This window comes from Staurois parvus, unplaced genomic scaffold, assembly GCF_062004578.1.
Source record: "Staurois parvus isolate SC_StPar_1 unplaced genomic scaffold, SC_StPar_1.0 ptg000299l, whole genome shotgun sequence".
Taxonomy (NCBI): domain Eukaryota; kingdom Metazoa; phylum Chordata; class Amphibia; order Anura; family Ranidae; genus Staurois; species Staurois parvus.
The window spans coordinates 17,740,146-17,757,167 of NW_028318095.1; the positions used below are offsets into that span (position 1 = coordinate 17,740,146).

Here is a 17,022-nt window from a genome sequence, read left to right on the forward strand (position 1 = left end):
TTAACCCCTTCCTGTCAAGACACTTTTACCCCCTTTCTGTCCGGACACTTTCACCCCCTTCCTGTCCAGGCCAATTTTTAGCTTTCAGCGCTATCACATTTTGAATGACAATTGCGCGGTCATGCAACACTGTACCCATATTAATTTTTTAGCATTTTTCTGAGACAGATAAAACTTAATTTTTCTGGTATTTATTCACCACTGGGACTTTTTTTTTTTTTCTTATAAAATTTTGCAAATATATATTTCATCATAAATCTTGGCCAAAATGTATTCAGTTATCTTTTTAGGTAAAAAAACACATTAGTTTATAACCAAAAATTATAATTTCTTTAAAAAAACTTTACATTTATTTTTTATTTACATATATATTTTTTTTTACATACTGTCACCCTAGCAGTACAGTGTCACCATGGTGACACTGTACTACTTGTGGTGGGGGGTGATGAGGATTTTTTTTTTCTTTTTTACACTGATTGCTTTTACACCCATAAAGGCTGTAAAAGCAATAATTTCTCCTCTCCGGCTGCATTCTTGCAGCCATTGAGAAATACTGTGTGAGCTGTGATTGGTCACAGCTTGTCACATGGTACAAGGCTGTTGTGAATAGATCATTCACAGATTTCACACGTAGTAAGCAATGATGTCAGGAAGTGACATCATTGCTTACTACTCTGCATGTGATCACTGATTGGCCAATCAGTGATCACATGATCGGAACCTCGCACAGAGGTCCCATACAACAATCGTTGTTCCACTGTGTCCGGAGCACACAGTGGGCACTGGATCGCAGTGCTGCGTGCTCCCAGGTTGCGTGCACAGTCCAAAATGGCGGGCGCCATTTATGAATGGCAACCTGTCCCTGGACTGCCACCATCTGGCTGTTTTTATATACAGAGGCCGGACGGCAAGTGGTTAACATACACTATGTTGCCAAAAGTATTGGGTCACCCTTCCAAATCATTGGATTCAGGTGTTCAAATCACCTCCATGGCCACAGGTATATAAAATCCAGCACCTATGCATGCAGACTGCTTCTACAAACATTTGGGAAAGAATGGGTCACTCTCAAGAGCTCAGTGAATTCACGTGCAATACCGTCATAGATTGCCATCTGTGCAGTAAGTTCATCCAGTTAATTTCCTTGCTACCAAATATTCCATGGCCACTTTGTGTGGCCTTCAGGTTAGCTCAGAAATAGCGCGTAGAGAGCTTCATGGAATGGGTTTCCATGGCCGAACAGCTGCATCCAAGCCTTACATCACCAACTGCAATGCAAAGAGTCGGATGCAGTGGTATAAAGCACTCCGCCACTGGACTCTAGATCATTGAAGCCATGTTCTCTGGAATGATGAATCACATTTCTCTGTCTCGCAAACCGATGCATGTGTCTGGGTTTGGTGGTTTCCAGGAGAATGGTACTTGCCTGACTGCCTTGTGCCAAGTGTAAAGTTTGGTGGAGGGGGGATTATGGTGTGGGGTTGTTTTTCAGTGGTTTGGCTTGGCCCCTTAGTTCCAGTGAAGGGAACTCTTAAGGCGTCAGCATACTGAGAGATTTTGGACAATTTTGTGCTCCCAACTCTGTGGAAACAGTTTGGGGATGCCCCCTTCCTCTTCCAACATGACTGCGCACCAGTGCACAAAGCAAGGTCCATAAAGACATGGATGAGTGAGGTTTGGGTGGAGGAACTTCACTGGCCTGCACAGAATCCTGACCCCAACCCGATAGAACACCTTTGGGATGAATTAGAGAGGAAAATGCTGGCCAAGCCTTCTTTTACAATATCAGTGCCTGACCTCACAAATGCGCTTCTGGAAGACTGGTCAAACATTCCCATAGAAACACTCCTAAACCTTGTGGACAGCTTTCCCAGAAGAGTTGAAACTGTTATAGCTGCAAACGGTGGGCCAACTCAATATTGAACCCTACGGACTAAGACTGGGATGCCATTAAAGTTCATGTGCGTGTAAAGGCAGGCATCCCAATACTTTTGGCAATATAGTGTATGTCTAGTGCGGATTCGGTGCAAATTGAAAGAGTCCAACCATTTTCTGAGCAGTGCTGTCTGGGAAAGGTGTGAAATTCAGGCTCATTGACCTCTATGGGAACTCTTCTGAATCTCACGTCTTTCATTTGTGAACAGAGTAAATTCCTGGCCTTGATTTTGATGTAAACCTGACCTGGAACACCGAACAACTATTTTGTGAATTAGCTGTGAACGTGTAGTGTTTTTGTATATGGTTGTAATTGCCCATTGTAAAGCCAGTTAGAATCAATCCACATTTGGAAGTCTGGCTTCCTCTGACAAGAAAGTGCCTTTTTCATACAGCTCCCCAAAACCATATATATTCCATAAATCACGATCTGGGAAGATTACATTAATAACAAGTTTAGACACATTCCATCTCCTAAGGAGAATCTGCATCAAATCCATATTTGTTTGTCAAAACTAGGTACCCACCCCACAAAAACGTGTATTCGTTCTTGGCAGAAGTTTTTCTTTTAAAATAACAATTTGGCCAGGTTTAACCCTTATTGCTCATGTGCAATTTCTAAAATAATACTCGGAAATATTTTCTATTTTCCTGAGAGCTGTTCATAAAAAGCCGCCTAGTTACTTATAATCCCTAATCAAAGGGACAAACAGTATATAAACTAAGACCTAGTAGGTTTGTTTGAGTGTAGTTATGTTTGTTCTTTCCCTCCCAAGTGCAGTGTTCTAACTCCGTGGTCTCCAAACTGGATGTGGCCCTTTTGCCTGAGTTTATCTGGCCCTTGGGGCACTATTCCACCAACTGTCACCAATGATGGAGCACCATTCCCCCCACTGACACAATCAATGGGGCATTGTACTTCTCACTGATATCAGAATGGGGCACTAATCCTCCCTTTTAAGATCAATGATGGGGCACTGATGCTCTCTACTCCTGCTGGCTACAGTCCAGCCCCCCTAAAGTCTGAGGGACCGTAAACTGGCTCTTTACATAGAAAGTTTGGAGACCCCTGTTCTAACTGACAGCATAGCTTACACAGGGCAATATAGTGGCAGCTTCTTTTGCATCATAGGAGGCGGCATTTCTTTCCTTGGTGTAGACCTACTTTGCTATGCTAAGAAATATGAGTGGCCATGCTCAATTCCATTTTTTTTTTTTTCCATTGTGTCAATCTGTTCCTGACTGTTAAGAAACCCCATAAACAATGTTTCCCTAGAAATGGTAGTTTGATATTACACTGGGTTTGCATCACATGTATAAAGGTTAAAAAAAAAAAAAAAAGACGCGGACCAGAGCCAATTGATCACGTCAAGTCGAAGCCTTGGTCTGGTTAGTAACAGGTGGATAACATTTTGGAAATGCCTTGGATAGATCCAGTGCAATGTAAAGTGCCTTATTGTGGAGAGATAAAGTCAAGTCCTGTGATCACACTCTGAAATGTCACCGCTTGACAGTTCAAGGACACGGGAGCACAGGCAGGCTCACTGGGGACATCGTACTGAGAACATATTCACAGACTTGACTTTCATATCCACTGGAATTTTCTTCATATTATCTGGAGCTACTATATGGCAGCCATACAGCAAAATATGGATTCGTAAGATATTTAGTTAGTATTCATTTTTATATTTCAAATGATATACTGTGTGAGCATAGTTTATAAAATCTAACCTAATGTGTTTTATTTATTTCACCTGGCTGATGATTTGCCTTAAAGAATATGTAAACCCAACATTTCACATTCGTGATATGCACCTGCTGTACCATGTACTTGCATGAAAAAGTGTCCTGTTCTCTTTGTATTTATTTTGTGTGAAACACCTGATGATCCCACTAGTCCTTCCGCTTTCCTATTAAAAACTGACCAATCTAGGCATTAGAGCTAATCCAATGATCAAGTTTCTGTTGACACACACCCCCTGCACAGCCATTCACTGGGAAGATCATGTGCTGCTGTTTCTCCTCCCCTAGCTCCTTTTGCAGCTGACAGCAGAGGAAATGTGATCACTTATAAATAAGGGAAAATATAAAGTTTCCATTTCAAAAATATCCAATGATGATCATAGTATATGTATTGTGATCAAATCAGGAAAGAACATGCATAAGATAACCTTCCATCTCAGTCCTCGGACCCCACCGTACACCTTGTTTACTGCTGCTGTATCCCCCTACTACACCATTACTACAAAAGAAGGCCCCCATGGGCCACATGCAAACCTCTGGCCACCAATTGGGTAGTCTTGAACTCTCCGAAGAACTTCAGGGGTAATGTACAGTGCTGGACAAATCATTTAGGTTGAAAACAAAATTTATAGTTAGACTTAAACGGTTTCTTTTGTTACATGTCCCTGACTAAAGGTTCACTTTAAAAGAAAAATAACAGGCATGTTATACTTACCTGTTATGTGCACTGTTTTTTCACAAAGCAGCCCAATCCTCTTCTTCTTGGGATCCCTGCTGCTGCTCCTGGCCCCTCCCCCTTTTGTTCCCCTGGAGCAAGCTGCCTGCTCTGGGGGCACTCATGTTTGCTTGCTCCTGAGCCCCATCTGTGTATCTACAGGACACAAACGAACTACAGCTCAGCCACAACCCCCCCCCCCACCGCTCCCTCCTCTGTGGCTGTGATTGACAGCAACAGGAGTCAATTGTGACGGGAGTTACTTTGGGTGGGGGGCCCATGGAACCCAGCTCAATTTGGAGAGGTGGGGAGACCTCTGTCTCAGCTCCCCATATCGCTCTTATGTGTAAATCACCCTGTGCCTGTTAGGGGTACATGGTCATCTGTCCTAATATTGTGTGGACTATGTAGACATGTATAGGAGATGGGGGGGGGGGGGGTTGTTGATTGTTTAATGTTATGTGGCTGCATCCCATTGTTCTATTGTTTGTCTGGCTTTGGAGCAAACTAATATGGGACATATGTGTTTGTGTATTAGCTTAGTGTGTGTGTGTGTGTGGGGGGGGGGGGGTTCTCCAGCAGCCCTCCTTCCTGATGGGACTGTCTGCTGGTGTGAAGTTTGAATACCTGTGTGTCTCTTGTTACTAAATGTAGATTGCCCCGCCCTGTGTCATTATGCAGGGAGGGGGGTTGTTCCCTGAGTGTATATATTTTGTATCTGTGTTCAAATAAAGTAGTCTACTCTGGTTTACTTCAAGACTGGTGTTGTCTAGTTTTGTATGGTCGGCTGTGGTGTCTGTTGTCGGTGTTCAGACAGGGAAGTGGTAGTCTAACGGAAGTACTCAAGCGTAGTCCGGGTCGGTTCCGTTACACCAATGGAGGGAGAAACCCGGGAAAGCCACTTGCACAGCGCTAGTGTTAGGGACCTGCCGGCTGTAGCCTCTAGCGTTCCACAGACCGGAATTCCCCAAGGCGCGGTATCTAAGCCCCGACCTGCTTGTTAACCAGGACCCTTGATGTTGGGGATGGACTTGGAGCAGGCCGAAACCAGGTCGCGGCCCCTGGGTACACCCAGCTGTGGTAGAAGCGCTTGCCGGAGGTGTATAGCAGGTGAGAGCCTGATGTAAGGAAGTAGGAAGAGCAGAGTTGGGCAGGCCGGGTCGGTAGCGGTGGAGGCAGCACGGTACAAAACAGTAGACAGAAGGATAAACTGGTCACGAGCCGGGTTCGGTAACAGGAGATCAAAACGTGTGGGATTAGACAGGAGAATGGTCAGGCAAGCCAAGGTTCAGTGCAGGAGACAATCAGCACATCAAGGTCAGGCAGGGTCGGCAACAAAGCAATCTTAAATCAGGAACACAGGATACAGGTAAGACCATACGGCAATTAGAGCACAGACCTGACCTGTTTTAAATAGGGCGCCCTGATTGGTGCCAGGCGCGCGATTGCGAGTGCGCATGCGCGACCGCCGCTGCCGTCGCGGGTGTCCAGGTCCCAATGCTCGCACGCTAGTGCGACTGAGCATACCACGCATGCGCAGACCCGTGCGCGATCGTGGACAAATCTGGGGTCCCTGACAGCTAGATTGTGGTCTGACTCAGGTAGGTATTAGGGGGTGCTGAGGGAGGAGCTACACACTGAAGGTTTTTACTATGCATGATGGTTAAAATCCTTCAGCCTTTAGATCCACTTTAAAATTGCATTATGGCAGGTAGTTTGGACAGCTTTTTGAATTCTGAAGTAATCTGTTCTCCCTTGACACTGGGGGATTGATTTACTAAAACTGGAGAGAGCAAAATCTGGTGCAGCTCTGCATGGAAACCAATCAGCTAATAACTTCAGCTTGTTCAATTAAGCTTTGACGAAAAAAAAACTTGAAGCTGATTGGTTTCTTTTCAGAGCTTAACCAGATTCTGTATTCACCAGTTTTAGTAAATCACACCCTATATGTTGAGTTACATTACCATAATGATTACATTTTAGATTAATTGTGCTAATTGAAGTTGTTTTCAATTAAAACATTGACAGTATTTTGTAGAACCACATTTCGCTGCAATTACAGCTGCAAGTCTTTTTGGGCATGTCTCTACCAGCTTTGCACATTTAGAGAGTAAAATGTTTATTCATTCTTCTTTGCAAAATAGCGCAAGCTCTGTCAGATTGAATGGAGAGCGTCTGTGAACAGCAATTTTCAAGTCTTGCCACAGATTCTCAATTGGATTTAGGTCTGGACTTTGACTGGGCCATTCTAACACATGAATATGCTTTGATCTAAACCATTCCATTGTAGCTCAGGCTGCATGTTTAGGATCGTTGTCCTGCTGGAAGTTGAACCTCTGCCCAAGTCTCAAGTCTTTTGCAGACTCTAACAGGTTTTCTTCTAAGATTGCCCTATATTTGGCTCCATCCATCTTCCCATCAAGTTTGACCAGCTTCCTTGTCCCTGCTAAAGAAAAGCATCCCCTCGACATGATGCTGCCACCACCATGTTTCATGGTGATGGTGTGTTAGTGTGTGTTTTCTGCCACACATAGTGTTTAGCTTTTAGGCCACCAAGGTTACATTTTGGTCTCATCTGACCAGAACACCTTCTTTCAAGTTTACTGTGTCCCCCACATGGCTTCTCACAAACTGCAAATGGGACTACTTATGGCTTTCTTCCAACAATGGCTTTCTTCTTGCCACTTTTCCATAAAGGCCAGATTTGTGGAGTGTACGACTAATAGTTGTCATGTGGACAGATTCTCCCACCTGAGCTTTGGATCTCTGCAGCTCCTCCAGAGTTACCATGGGCCTCTTGGCTGCTTCTCTGATTAATGGTTTCCTTGCCTGGCCTGTCAATTTAGGTGGATGGCCATGTCTTGGTAGGTTTGCAGTTGTGCCATACTCTTTCCATTTTCTGATGTTGGATTGAACAGTGATCCATGGAATGTTCAAAGCTTGGAATATTTTTATTTATAACCTAACCCTGCTTTAAACTTCTTCACAACTTTATCCTTGACCTGTCTGGTATTTTCCTTGGCCTTCATGATGCTGTTTGTTTACTGATGTTCTCTAACAAACCTATGAGGTCTTCACAGAACAGCTGTGTTTTATCCTGAGACTAAATCACACACAGGTGGACTTTATTTACTAATTAGATGACTTCTGAAGGCAATTGGTTCCACTAGATTTTAATTAGGGGTATCAGAGTAAAGGGGGCTGAAAACAAATGCACGCCACACTTTTCAGATATTTATTTGTAAACAATTTTGAAAACCATTTATCATTTTCCTTCCACTTCACAATTATGTGCCACTTTGTGTTGGTCTATCACAAAAAATCCCAATAAAATACATTTCAATTTTTGGTTGTAACGTGACAAAAGATGGAAAATTTCAAGGGGTATGAATACTTTTTCAAGGCACTGTAGGTTCATAGTAATGTACCCTTGCTGCTTTGACTGTTGCTTGTTGCATAGTTTGATTTTGATATATAAGCTTTCTATACATTGCGCTGTGTGAATTATATTTTTTTGTGTTCATCTGTATTGTAAGATGTTTTGCCTATTCTATTGTATATAACATGCATATTAAAATTTTTGACAAATTGTCTTCTGCAGGAAAAGGAGAAGCTAGTCCATGACACAAGAAAGAGATTTGAACAGGAATATTTCCAAGGTGTGTATGTACAGTTGCGGAATTCGGATAATTATATGCCAATACCTTTACAGGCCACAGCTGCCCTTTAACCAGTGCTGTAACTTTTCTATTTTTTTTTTCTTCCTCTAACTATTCCTTTAATCTACTGTCATACATTGTATCATCCAGTGCTTTTCCTCATCATACAATTTTTTTTTTTTTAACATCATTTATCTCATTTTACACTTTTGCTACTATTTTGAACTTTTAAATGAGAACAATTGTGAGATTGGTATGCAGGAAATTGGATGTTGCAAGATATATTTACAGCTGATTAACAAACCATTAAAAAAAAAAATTTAGAAGTTGAAGTGGTTCTAAAGGCAGAAGTTCTTTAACTTTAATGCATTCTATACATTAGGGTATACATTAGGCTCTCTCAAGCCTCTCTCTTCTTATTGGCTCATACAGCAGTGGGAGCCATTGGCTACTGCTGCTGTCAATCACAGCCAGTAAGCCAATAAGGAGAGAGCGGGGGGAAGGGCCAAGCCACACTCTGTGTTTGAATTGACAATGTCTATTCACTGGAGCGTGGCTCGGAAGCAAGAAATTTGCTATTGCGGGCACTCATCTGAGAGGAGGAGCCAGGAGCATCGGCGGGGGACCCAAAAAAGATTGGGGCTGCAATGTGCAAAACTGTTGCACAGAGCCAGTAAGTATAACATGTTTGTTATTAAAAAAAAAAATTCAATCTTTAGCACTTTAATTTTAATTATGGCAACTTGATATTAGCAATCATAGTATTTTTATCGAACTTTCCAATAGTAGTGTCCTGTCTTGTTAGCTGCTGGCCAAGTCATGCCATAGCTTGACATGTAGAGGTCTCTTCTTGCATAATTAACAGTAGAAGGTTAGATGATTGTAAAGTTATTCTAAAGCCAAAAGGTTTTTTTTACCTTTACGCATTATCTGCATTAAGGTAAAGAAAGCTTTCACTTCCTATTCTTACTCACTAAATTTCTTACCCGAGTCCTTTCTCGATCCAGAAACAGCACTGTTCTCTCTTTCTGGTTTCACAGGAAAGACTGAAAAGTGGAAGCCATAGGCTCCTGCTGCCGTCAGTTAAATCCATTGAAGAGGGAACAGGAGGAGTGGCCGAGCTGTGCTTGTGTGTCTATGGTTGCACACGGCCCAACTCAGGAGGCTTGCCATGGGGGCACACAAGAGGAGTGGTGGGCAGCGCATGCTTTTTTTTTTTTTTTTTTTTTTTTATTTAGGGGATAAAACACCGGAGCCTTTACTATCACTTTAAATTTGCCAACTTTTTACTAAATTAGCATGTAGTAGTTCTGGTTCTGCAAAGATTTTGTCTTTACACTTTTTGCCCAGTAATTTAGTAGTTTGTGTTTTGAAAAGGCTGTAATTTTTTATGCTGTATGGCGTTATATGGGGCTCTGTTTCCCCAAAGAAATAAAATGTATACTAGAGTTGCCAAGATGCATCTGTAGCATATTTTAGCTGGACATTTGATCTGGCCCCTCTGACATTTTGTGAGGATGAGCCACTATCAAACATTCTGTCAAACCTCAGCAGATGTCACGCAGTATGCTCAGTTGGCTTAGAGTTCGGCAGCCTGTTATTCCACCAGGAGAGGCGTCAATGCTGTCAGCCGATCCTTTTAAAATATATGTGCAATCAATGAAATTGTGTTTAGCAGAAAAACAATGTTTCACACTTTTATCAATGGTCTGATTTTCCAGTTTGCTGCATTCTACACAGCCTTACACCAGGTCACTTCAAATTTATGACAATGGATTATTAGAACACTATGGGTTAGCTAAAGTGGGGGCACATCATACTTGTGTTTCAGACAGGCTGTGTCTCATTGAAAACCACTGACAGAGCTATCTGAAAAGGGATAATTCAGAGCTCACATAAGAATGTATGTTAATGTAATCTTTAGCAGTTGATCTTTGCAGTGTAGCTTTGTAGTGAGAAACGGAAAAACAATTAAAAAAATATTATAAAGCTACACCTAATACTGGCTTAAATTCTTGTGTAGCATTCCCATTTCTGTGCAATATAACCATTTTTAAATATTTTTTTTTCGTCCTGAACTTAAAATATGTACAAAACCACTATATTTTCCCTTTTATAATGATTGTAGACAACATCTTTGGACTGTGTTGAAACTGAAGTCCTCATACACTTCTACTCCCCAGAGCAGGTGAGCTTTAAGTAAACAAGTGGTCCAGTTTCTACAGATTGTTGTACTTCTGCCTCAAGGACGATTTAGAAAAAATTCAGAAAAGCTACCAATCCATTATTCTTTTATTTTCAGTCTTCACTGAAACGTAATCCATTGAAATTTTGATTTTCAAAATCTGTCCCCATATATTGCCAGGGATAGCTGTGGTGTTAATAATAATATATTATAACCGTAGAATGATGCTCACATGTTTCTAAATTATTGTTTTGCTTCCAGACAATTCCAGTAAATATGATAGCCGTGATGTAGAAAGACTTCAGAAAGATGATGGCTGGGTGGAAAGCTATCTGCTGTGGAGGCATAATGTGATTGAGGAAGCTTTGAAGATGATTGATGAAAGCTTCAGATGGAGGAAAGAGATTGCTATTAATGGTAAGAGACCATGACATTTGTTAGTCCTTGGTGTACATAAAAGACACCCAAAGGCACCAAAATCAAGTGAATAAAATAGTTTGCATTGGCTTTCGGGTCTTTCTATCCAAAACTATGTTGGTTCTTAGTGGTTGTTGATGGGAGGACTTGTGTACTGGCAATGAGATTTCCATGACAGTGTTCTGCATTCTCCCAGGACAAAAGATATTACTTCAACTGTTGTATTGTGTGTAACATAAGTTAAAACATTCATGAGGGAACACACATTCTTGTTAAAGTGGTTTTAAAGGCAGAAGGATTTTTACCTTCATGCATTCTGTGCATGTAGGTAAAAAACCTTCTGTGTGCAGCAGTCCACCCAGCTCCCCCTGAGTCTCATCGTGATCCAGCAATGTGCACGAGAACCTTGGATGTCATGGGTCTCTGCCTCCTCAATTACAGCCAGTGAGCCAATGAGGAGAAAGAGGGGGCGGAGCCGAGTTGTGGCTCCATGTGTGAATGGAGACATGGAGCAGCAGATTGGGAATGCACCTGCTTGGGTGACCCCATAGCAAGCTGCTTGCTATGGGGGCACTCAACAGGAAGGAGGAGCCAGGAGCGCCGGCGGGGGACCCGAGAAGAGGAGAATCCAGACTGCTCTGTGCAAAACCAAAGCACAGAGCAGGTTAGTATAACAGGTTTGTTGGTTTTTTTTTTACATTTCTTTTATTTTTAAATAACTGAACCTTTAGTACTGCTTTATTGGTAGGTGGATGGAGCAAGAAATGCAGTTTTATTGTTAGAAAACCAGTGGGTAGCAGCCAATGTCCGTTTTGGGCAGAGAAAGAACCTTTAATCTTTCCTTGTTAAAGTGTAATACTTTTCAGTCAAATGCCAGTTTTCTTCTTTTTTATATTGATCAAAAGCACCATAAACTTTTACATGCTTTCAGTTTAGCTTCCTTCATTGCTCTTTACTTCATTTGACCAGAATGAATTATTTCCTTCTATTTGCTGACCTCCGCTAGTTGTTTCAGCCAATCAGGAAAGAAGGGAAGATGTCATTGTTCCAGACAGTCTGTATATGATGGTAAACAATGGATTGTGACACACTGTATAGTATGCACAAACTGGTGAATTTCAGTCCACAACCGGGTCACAATAAACAATGACTAAGGATGTAGAGAAAGATATTGTGAAAATACGCTCTGGCATGCAGCTCCTAAAGAACAAAGAGAATAAAGCTAATGTCAAGGCTGCCCAAATGAACTATTTCCCACACTAACAGGTGCACCCGCTGGGCATGCTGTACAAACTGTATGTAGCCTCAGCCTTGTGCTCCAGGTTTGAAACAAGACCTTTCCATCTCACACCCAGTACAAAATAATCAGGCTGAGTGGCGCTTAACCATTCATAGGCAGTTTGTATGCCTTCAATGAATACAAAGCTTCCCCTGAATGGCTGAGATCATCAGCCTGCCTCTCCACCTCAGCTAATCAGAGGGCGTTTTGTATTCATAGAATGCAAAACTGCGTAAGAATAGCTTAGCACTGCACAGCCTGGCTCTATTTTGTTCCAGGTGTCATATGGGAGGATCTCTTCTCACACCTGGAACACAAGGCTGTATATTGTATGTAGCTGAGGTGGGCACACCTGCTAGTGTAGGAAATCATTCCTTTGGACCACCTTGGCCCTAATGAGCTATTTAAACTGATAGTAAAGTATGGACATTAGAATTACGCACTATGAGGAGCAACAAGGGTGCAAACCTTGTGTTTTAAAGGTGATTTATTGGTAGAAAGTGTGAAAACACTTATAGGTAATTCCCTATCTGCTCATCAAAGACAGATGGAGAGTACAATAGCAGATGGAGCCCAAAAAATCATGGTCAGTGGCCTAGCTGCATGTTGAAAGCATATGCCAACAGTAGCAACTACCCTGAGAGACCCACTTTACGAGAGATACCTCTTGTGGTCCACAGTTGCCTGGATATCCCAGGGAAGAGAAAATATTACCTGTGCTAGCACTGCTATGGAAATGCATTTCGGTCCGCCACCCCTTACTCAAATCTAACTGTAGGGGGACTTGAGACTCCTAGCTGTAGGGCGGCTTCCATCTTCCATCACAGCCCTGCCACTGGACATAGTTTGTCGAGTCTGTATTGACTTCACTTTTTCTAGAGTTTTCACAGCTGCTATATAGTGATTGGTAGAGAACTGGGACATGAAACTGTTGATTTCTCAGTAATTGTGAATTCCCCATCCTGCTGTTTGACATAGCTTGAAAGACTGCTTTATGACCATTCATATATAATGATGTTCATAGGGCACCACTGTTCTGTGGCTGTATGCGGACATCTAGTTGTTGTTTGCATACCAAGTCCCACAGGCTATACTGATAAACATCTCTACTAGTGCTGCATGTTGACTGCATCTAATCTGAGGAGAAATACGAAGTCAGAATCTGTGGAAAAGCTGTCTCTGTAAGAATAATTCATAATTTTTTAGCAAACTGAAATGACACAACAGCTGAATTATATCCTGAAAGTCTTCTGATATATGCCTGCTTTACTAGGGTGCTTTCAGGAGAGAACCTAATTCCCTGCTTTTATCATTAAACATATTTTTCTGTTCAACATGCAAAACACCTTTCAGGAGCTAGGAATTCTGCCTTTTTTATTCATTTATTTTATTTATTAATAACCTTTTACATATCCTTACTGATAAGAGTTCCCTATAAAATATTATGAAATATATATTTGTTATTGGGATTATTTCTTTTTTTAAGTTCTTCCCAAGGATCAGTAGCAAATTATAATATATGAGTACCAATTATAATAGCAACATAAGGACATTATTCATTAGTTCAGGCGTGATATTTTTATATGTTGGCACAAATTTAAGCTGCAGTTGTGATAGCCAGCCTTATGGTGGACTTATAGGTACTCTCCAGTTGAACTTGAAAATAAAACTCTGGGATGTTTGTGTTGCCTGGAGCATTTGTTTTATATCCCGAAATAGCTGGGAAGTTATAAATGGCACAGTGCACCTCTCCCCCCATTGTTTAAAATCATCTAGATCCTGAGCTTTTGTTAGTCTAGGTATTCTCGGCTCTGCACGTTGCATGCTTGCCAAGCAGCATAATTGAGGAACTGACCGGATGTAGCTGCAATGAATTACATCTAATTCACATAAGGGTACATTGTGTGTATTTTTATATTTTTAGCATGGTTGTAACATTTCATGGATAGCATTTACAGTTGACTGATTCATTTCACTTGTTGCCTGGAGTAGCACAGATGCAACCTAAATGTATGCTGACTTGCACATAACTGTTGAGGCTTTTTTGCTCCATTTTTAGTATAAGTTATAAAAAGCATGCCTTCTAGGAAATAGCTGTGTGCAGGTTGAGTGGCTGAAGAGTTATATCATATTTGTGTTATATTTCAGCAATTCAGAATCCTGAAGTTGTCTGCTGGGGCATAAAATAATTATTTGCATGGCTATGGCCATTGTCCTTCAAAATGCATCTAAAGTCAAAGTTTTTTTTTTCATTTTTTTGTTTTTGAAGTCTTGGAAAACATTGAGTTTTTAATTATTTTTACTCTGTTCCCAAGATTCACCCTCGCTGTGTCTTGGTGACCATTGCCACCATGACCGAGCATAATTACCAATACAAATTTTTTTTCCCACCCCCTTGTTCCTTAGTTTAGTTTGTGTTTAGTACTGTCCAGGAGTACATTGACATGCATGTTTGTTTTTTGTTGTACCAGTTGGTTTCCCTCTAGCCTTGGACTCACTGTTGTCTGTTTGGGGATTTGACTAAAGGTGTTCCTCTTCTTTGGCCAAGAGCGCCTATGCCAAGATCTTGCCCAATAAAAGCTGATTACTTAGATGACTTCTGAAGCCCCCAGCTTTTGCTTCTGTATTTGGGTTCCTACCTCCAGGTTCTATTGGTTGGTAGTTTCATAAGCGGCTTATACCTATCTTTTGGGGGGGGGGGGGGGTTTGTTCAGACATGGCGCCACTTCAGGTGGTGCCAGATGGGGCAATACTTCATTTTCATGGCATGCTGGTGGCTCCAGTGACCACTCCAGGCTTTGGAGGTGCTTCCATTGGCTCCGTTGTTCTGGTCTGGCATCATTGTCGGATCCGGTCAGCAACTCTGGGACTGAATCCATCATGGCGGCACTTCTGGTTCTGACATTTCCACCCGGGGGCAGAATTGGACCTCGCTTCCAGATCCATGTGGCTCAGCAGGGTTTTAGAGGATGAAAGCTATATTTTGAAAACCCCTTTGCTAAGCTGAGGAAAAGCATCAGGTAGGGTCTCTTTTCATATGAGCGTTAGAGCCCTGCACTGCTGACGTGCTGGGATCCAACCTAGAGCTGTAGTCAGAACAAGAGTGGAGGGGAAGGAGGAGAATCAGTGGGGATACCTGATCTAGTGACAGCCGTCCAAGGTTTTTTCACCTTGGAGAGATTTTGTAAAGGTCTAAAGTATTGGCTTTGTGAGGAAGAAGGGGGCAGACCTGGGAAGAGTATATTAACCCAGATGAGGTTCTAACTCATTATTTTACTGAAAAAATTTTTTTTTGCAGTTTTATTCCGTCATTGAAAAGATTTATGATCACTTCTCACATCTTTCAGAGCTTCTGAAACATTGTATGGTTAGGATTTAGAACAGGTGACTAGTATTAAATCTCACATTACTTACAGAATGTTTTCTTCAATATTTTACAGATGTGAGTGAATCCATTATTCCCAGATGGTGTTTTGAAGTCGGTGCTACATATCTACACGGTTACGACAAAGAAGGCAATAAACTGTGTAAGTTGAACACCTGTGATATACAGTACGCTTTTATTGTATCACAACCCATAATAAAGTTATTTTTTAATTGGACTTTGTCAATTCGTAGCACAGATTTTCCTCACTGGAAAATCTATTTGGCATGGGATTGTGATGAAAAATTTGATATACCTGTGTGCAAGAATTACATAGTTTAATGTACTATAGCGTATACAACAAAAGCATATGGTTCCTCTGATACATCAGGAAACCTATGAGAAACTTTTATTTTCTTTGGGACTGCTTGAATCACTGGATGTGAAATTGCTATAGATGGTTACAATGAATTTGTAGGGTTGGTCCCATTTCTCCCACAGAACATTTCGTCATAAAGAACCATAGTTTCCCTATGGCTCTTGTCTGCTCTTGGTTGTTTTATGCAATGTGAATAGGGGAGTAGGCTTGACTGTTTACTTCCTATAATCAACATCAGAGCGTGATGTAACCACTCAGCCTTGCCACCTTGTTCAGAGAATGCTTTTGTATTCATCCAGAAAATGCATTCTCTGAATGGTTCTTGTGCTAAGCAGCCAACCTCCTGTGTTCCGAATGTAGCAGGCCAGCCACTCAGCCTACGACTTGAAAGAAAGTGGAGATCATTGGAGTAGCAGTGTCTGCTTCAGTGATTGCAAGCTTCCAGGGACATCGGCCAGCTATACCATATATACATGGTTACATTGGCTCGATCTAGCGCAATATAACTTTGTATAAAATATCCAGACCTGGAATTGCTCTTTAAAATGACCGTAGTCTCTTTCTCTTTTTGCTTTTTCGATTTTTTTTTTTTTTTTTTTTTTTAGCTTGCAGTTTGGCTATACCAAGCTGCAAGATACATACTTTTACTTTTCCTCCACACTGTTTGCGGAATCTGTACAGTACATTTTTTGTGTCTGTCATCAGTGGCTTTCTACCCCTTCCCGGCAATGGATGCCAGCTCACTATGGACATATTTTGAAAGATTCTTGCACTAGCCGTGAACACATAGCTCCATGGACTGAATGAAAGAAATCTAATTCTAAAAACTTCTCTAGGTATCTCCACTGCCCACTGTTGTATTCTTGCAGCTGGCAGAATATCCAAACCGTAACTGCATCTGATTGGGTGCAGTCATTGTTTAACAAACCGTTTTCTATCTGGCTTGATTTGCAGCTTGTTCAGCAGGATTCAGACATAAATCAAGCTGTGTATGGCAGGCATAAAATGCTTGTAAGTCTCAAGGTTTTTTACCTTCATGCATTCTGTGCATGAAGGTAAAAAAACCACCTGTGTGCAGTGCCCCCCCAATCCTTACCTGAGCCCCCTCCGATCCAGCGACATTCTCGACAGCCTCTGCTGCCTGGGAACTCTTTCTCCTCATTGGCTGAGACTGCCCTGACCCCATTGGCTCCCACTGCTGTCAATCACAGTCAGTGGGCCTTTAAAGGTCACCGGAGGTGTGCTGAAATTACACACGATGGTGTTGCTTAAGAGGCTACATAGGGAGGTTGAACATTTAAAAGAGTTAATGTATATAATCTTCTCAGAGTACAGTAGGTTGAAGC

The 17,022-nt window shown here is 41.7% G+C and overlaps 1 protein-coding gene across 1 annotated transcript in view; it reads left to right on the forward strand.

Moving 5' to 3' along the window:
* MOSPD2 (motile sperm domain containing 2) overlaps positions 1–17,022 on the forward strand; it is a 150,384-nt gene that overhangs the window by 43,042 nt on the left and 90,320 nt on the right. The window contains exons 2-4 of the mRNA XM_089682976.1: positions 7,995–8,052; positions 10,499–10,654; positions 15,374–15,460. Coding sequence (XP_089539102.1) covers positions 7,995–8,052; positions 10,499–10,654; positions 15,374–15,460 — 301 coding nt within the window. The remainder of the gene's footprint in view (positions 1–7,994; positions 8,053–10,498; positions 10,655–15,373; positions 15,461–17,022) is intronic.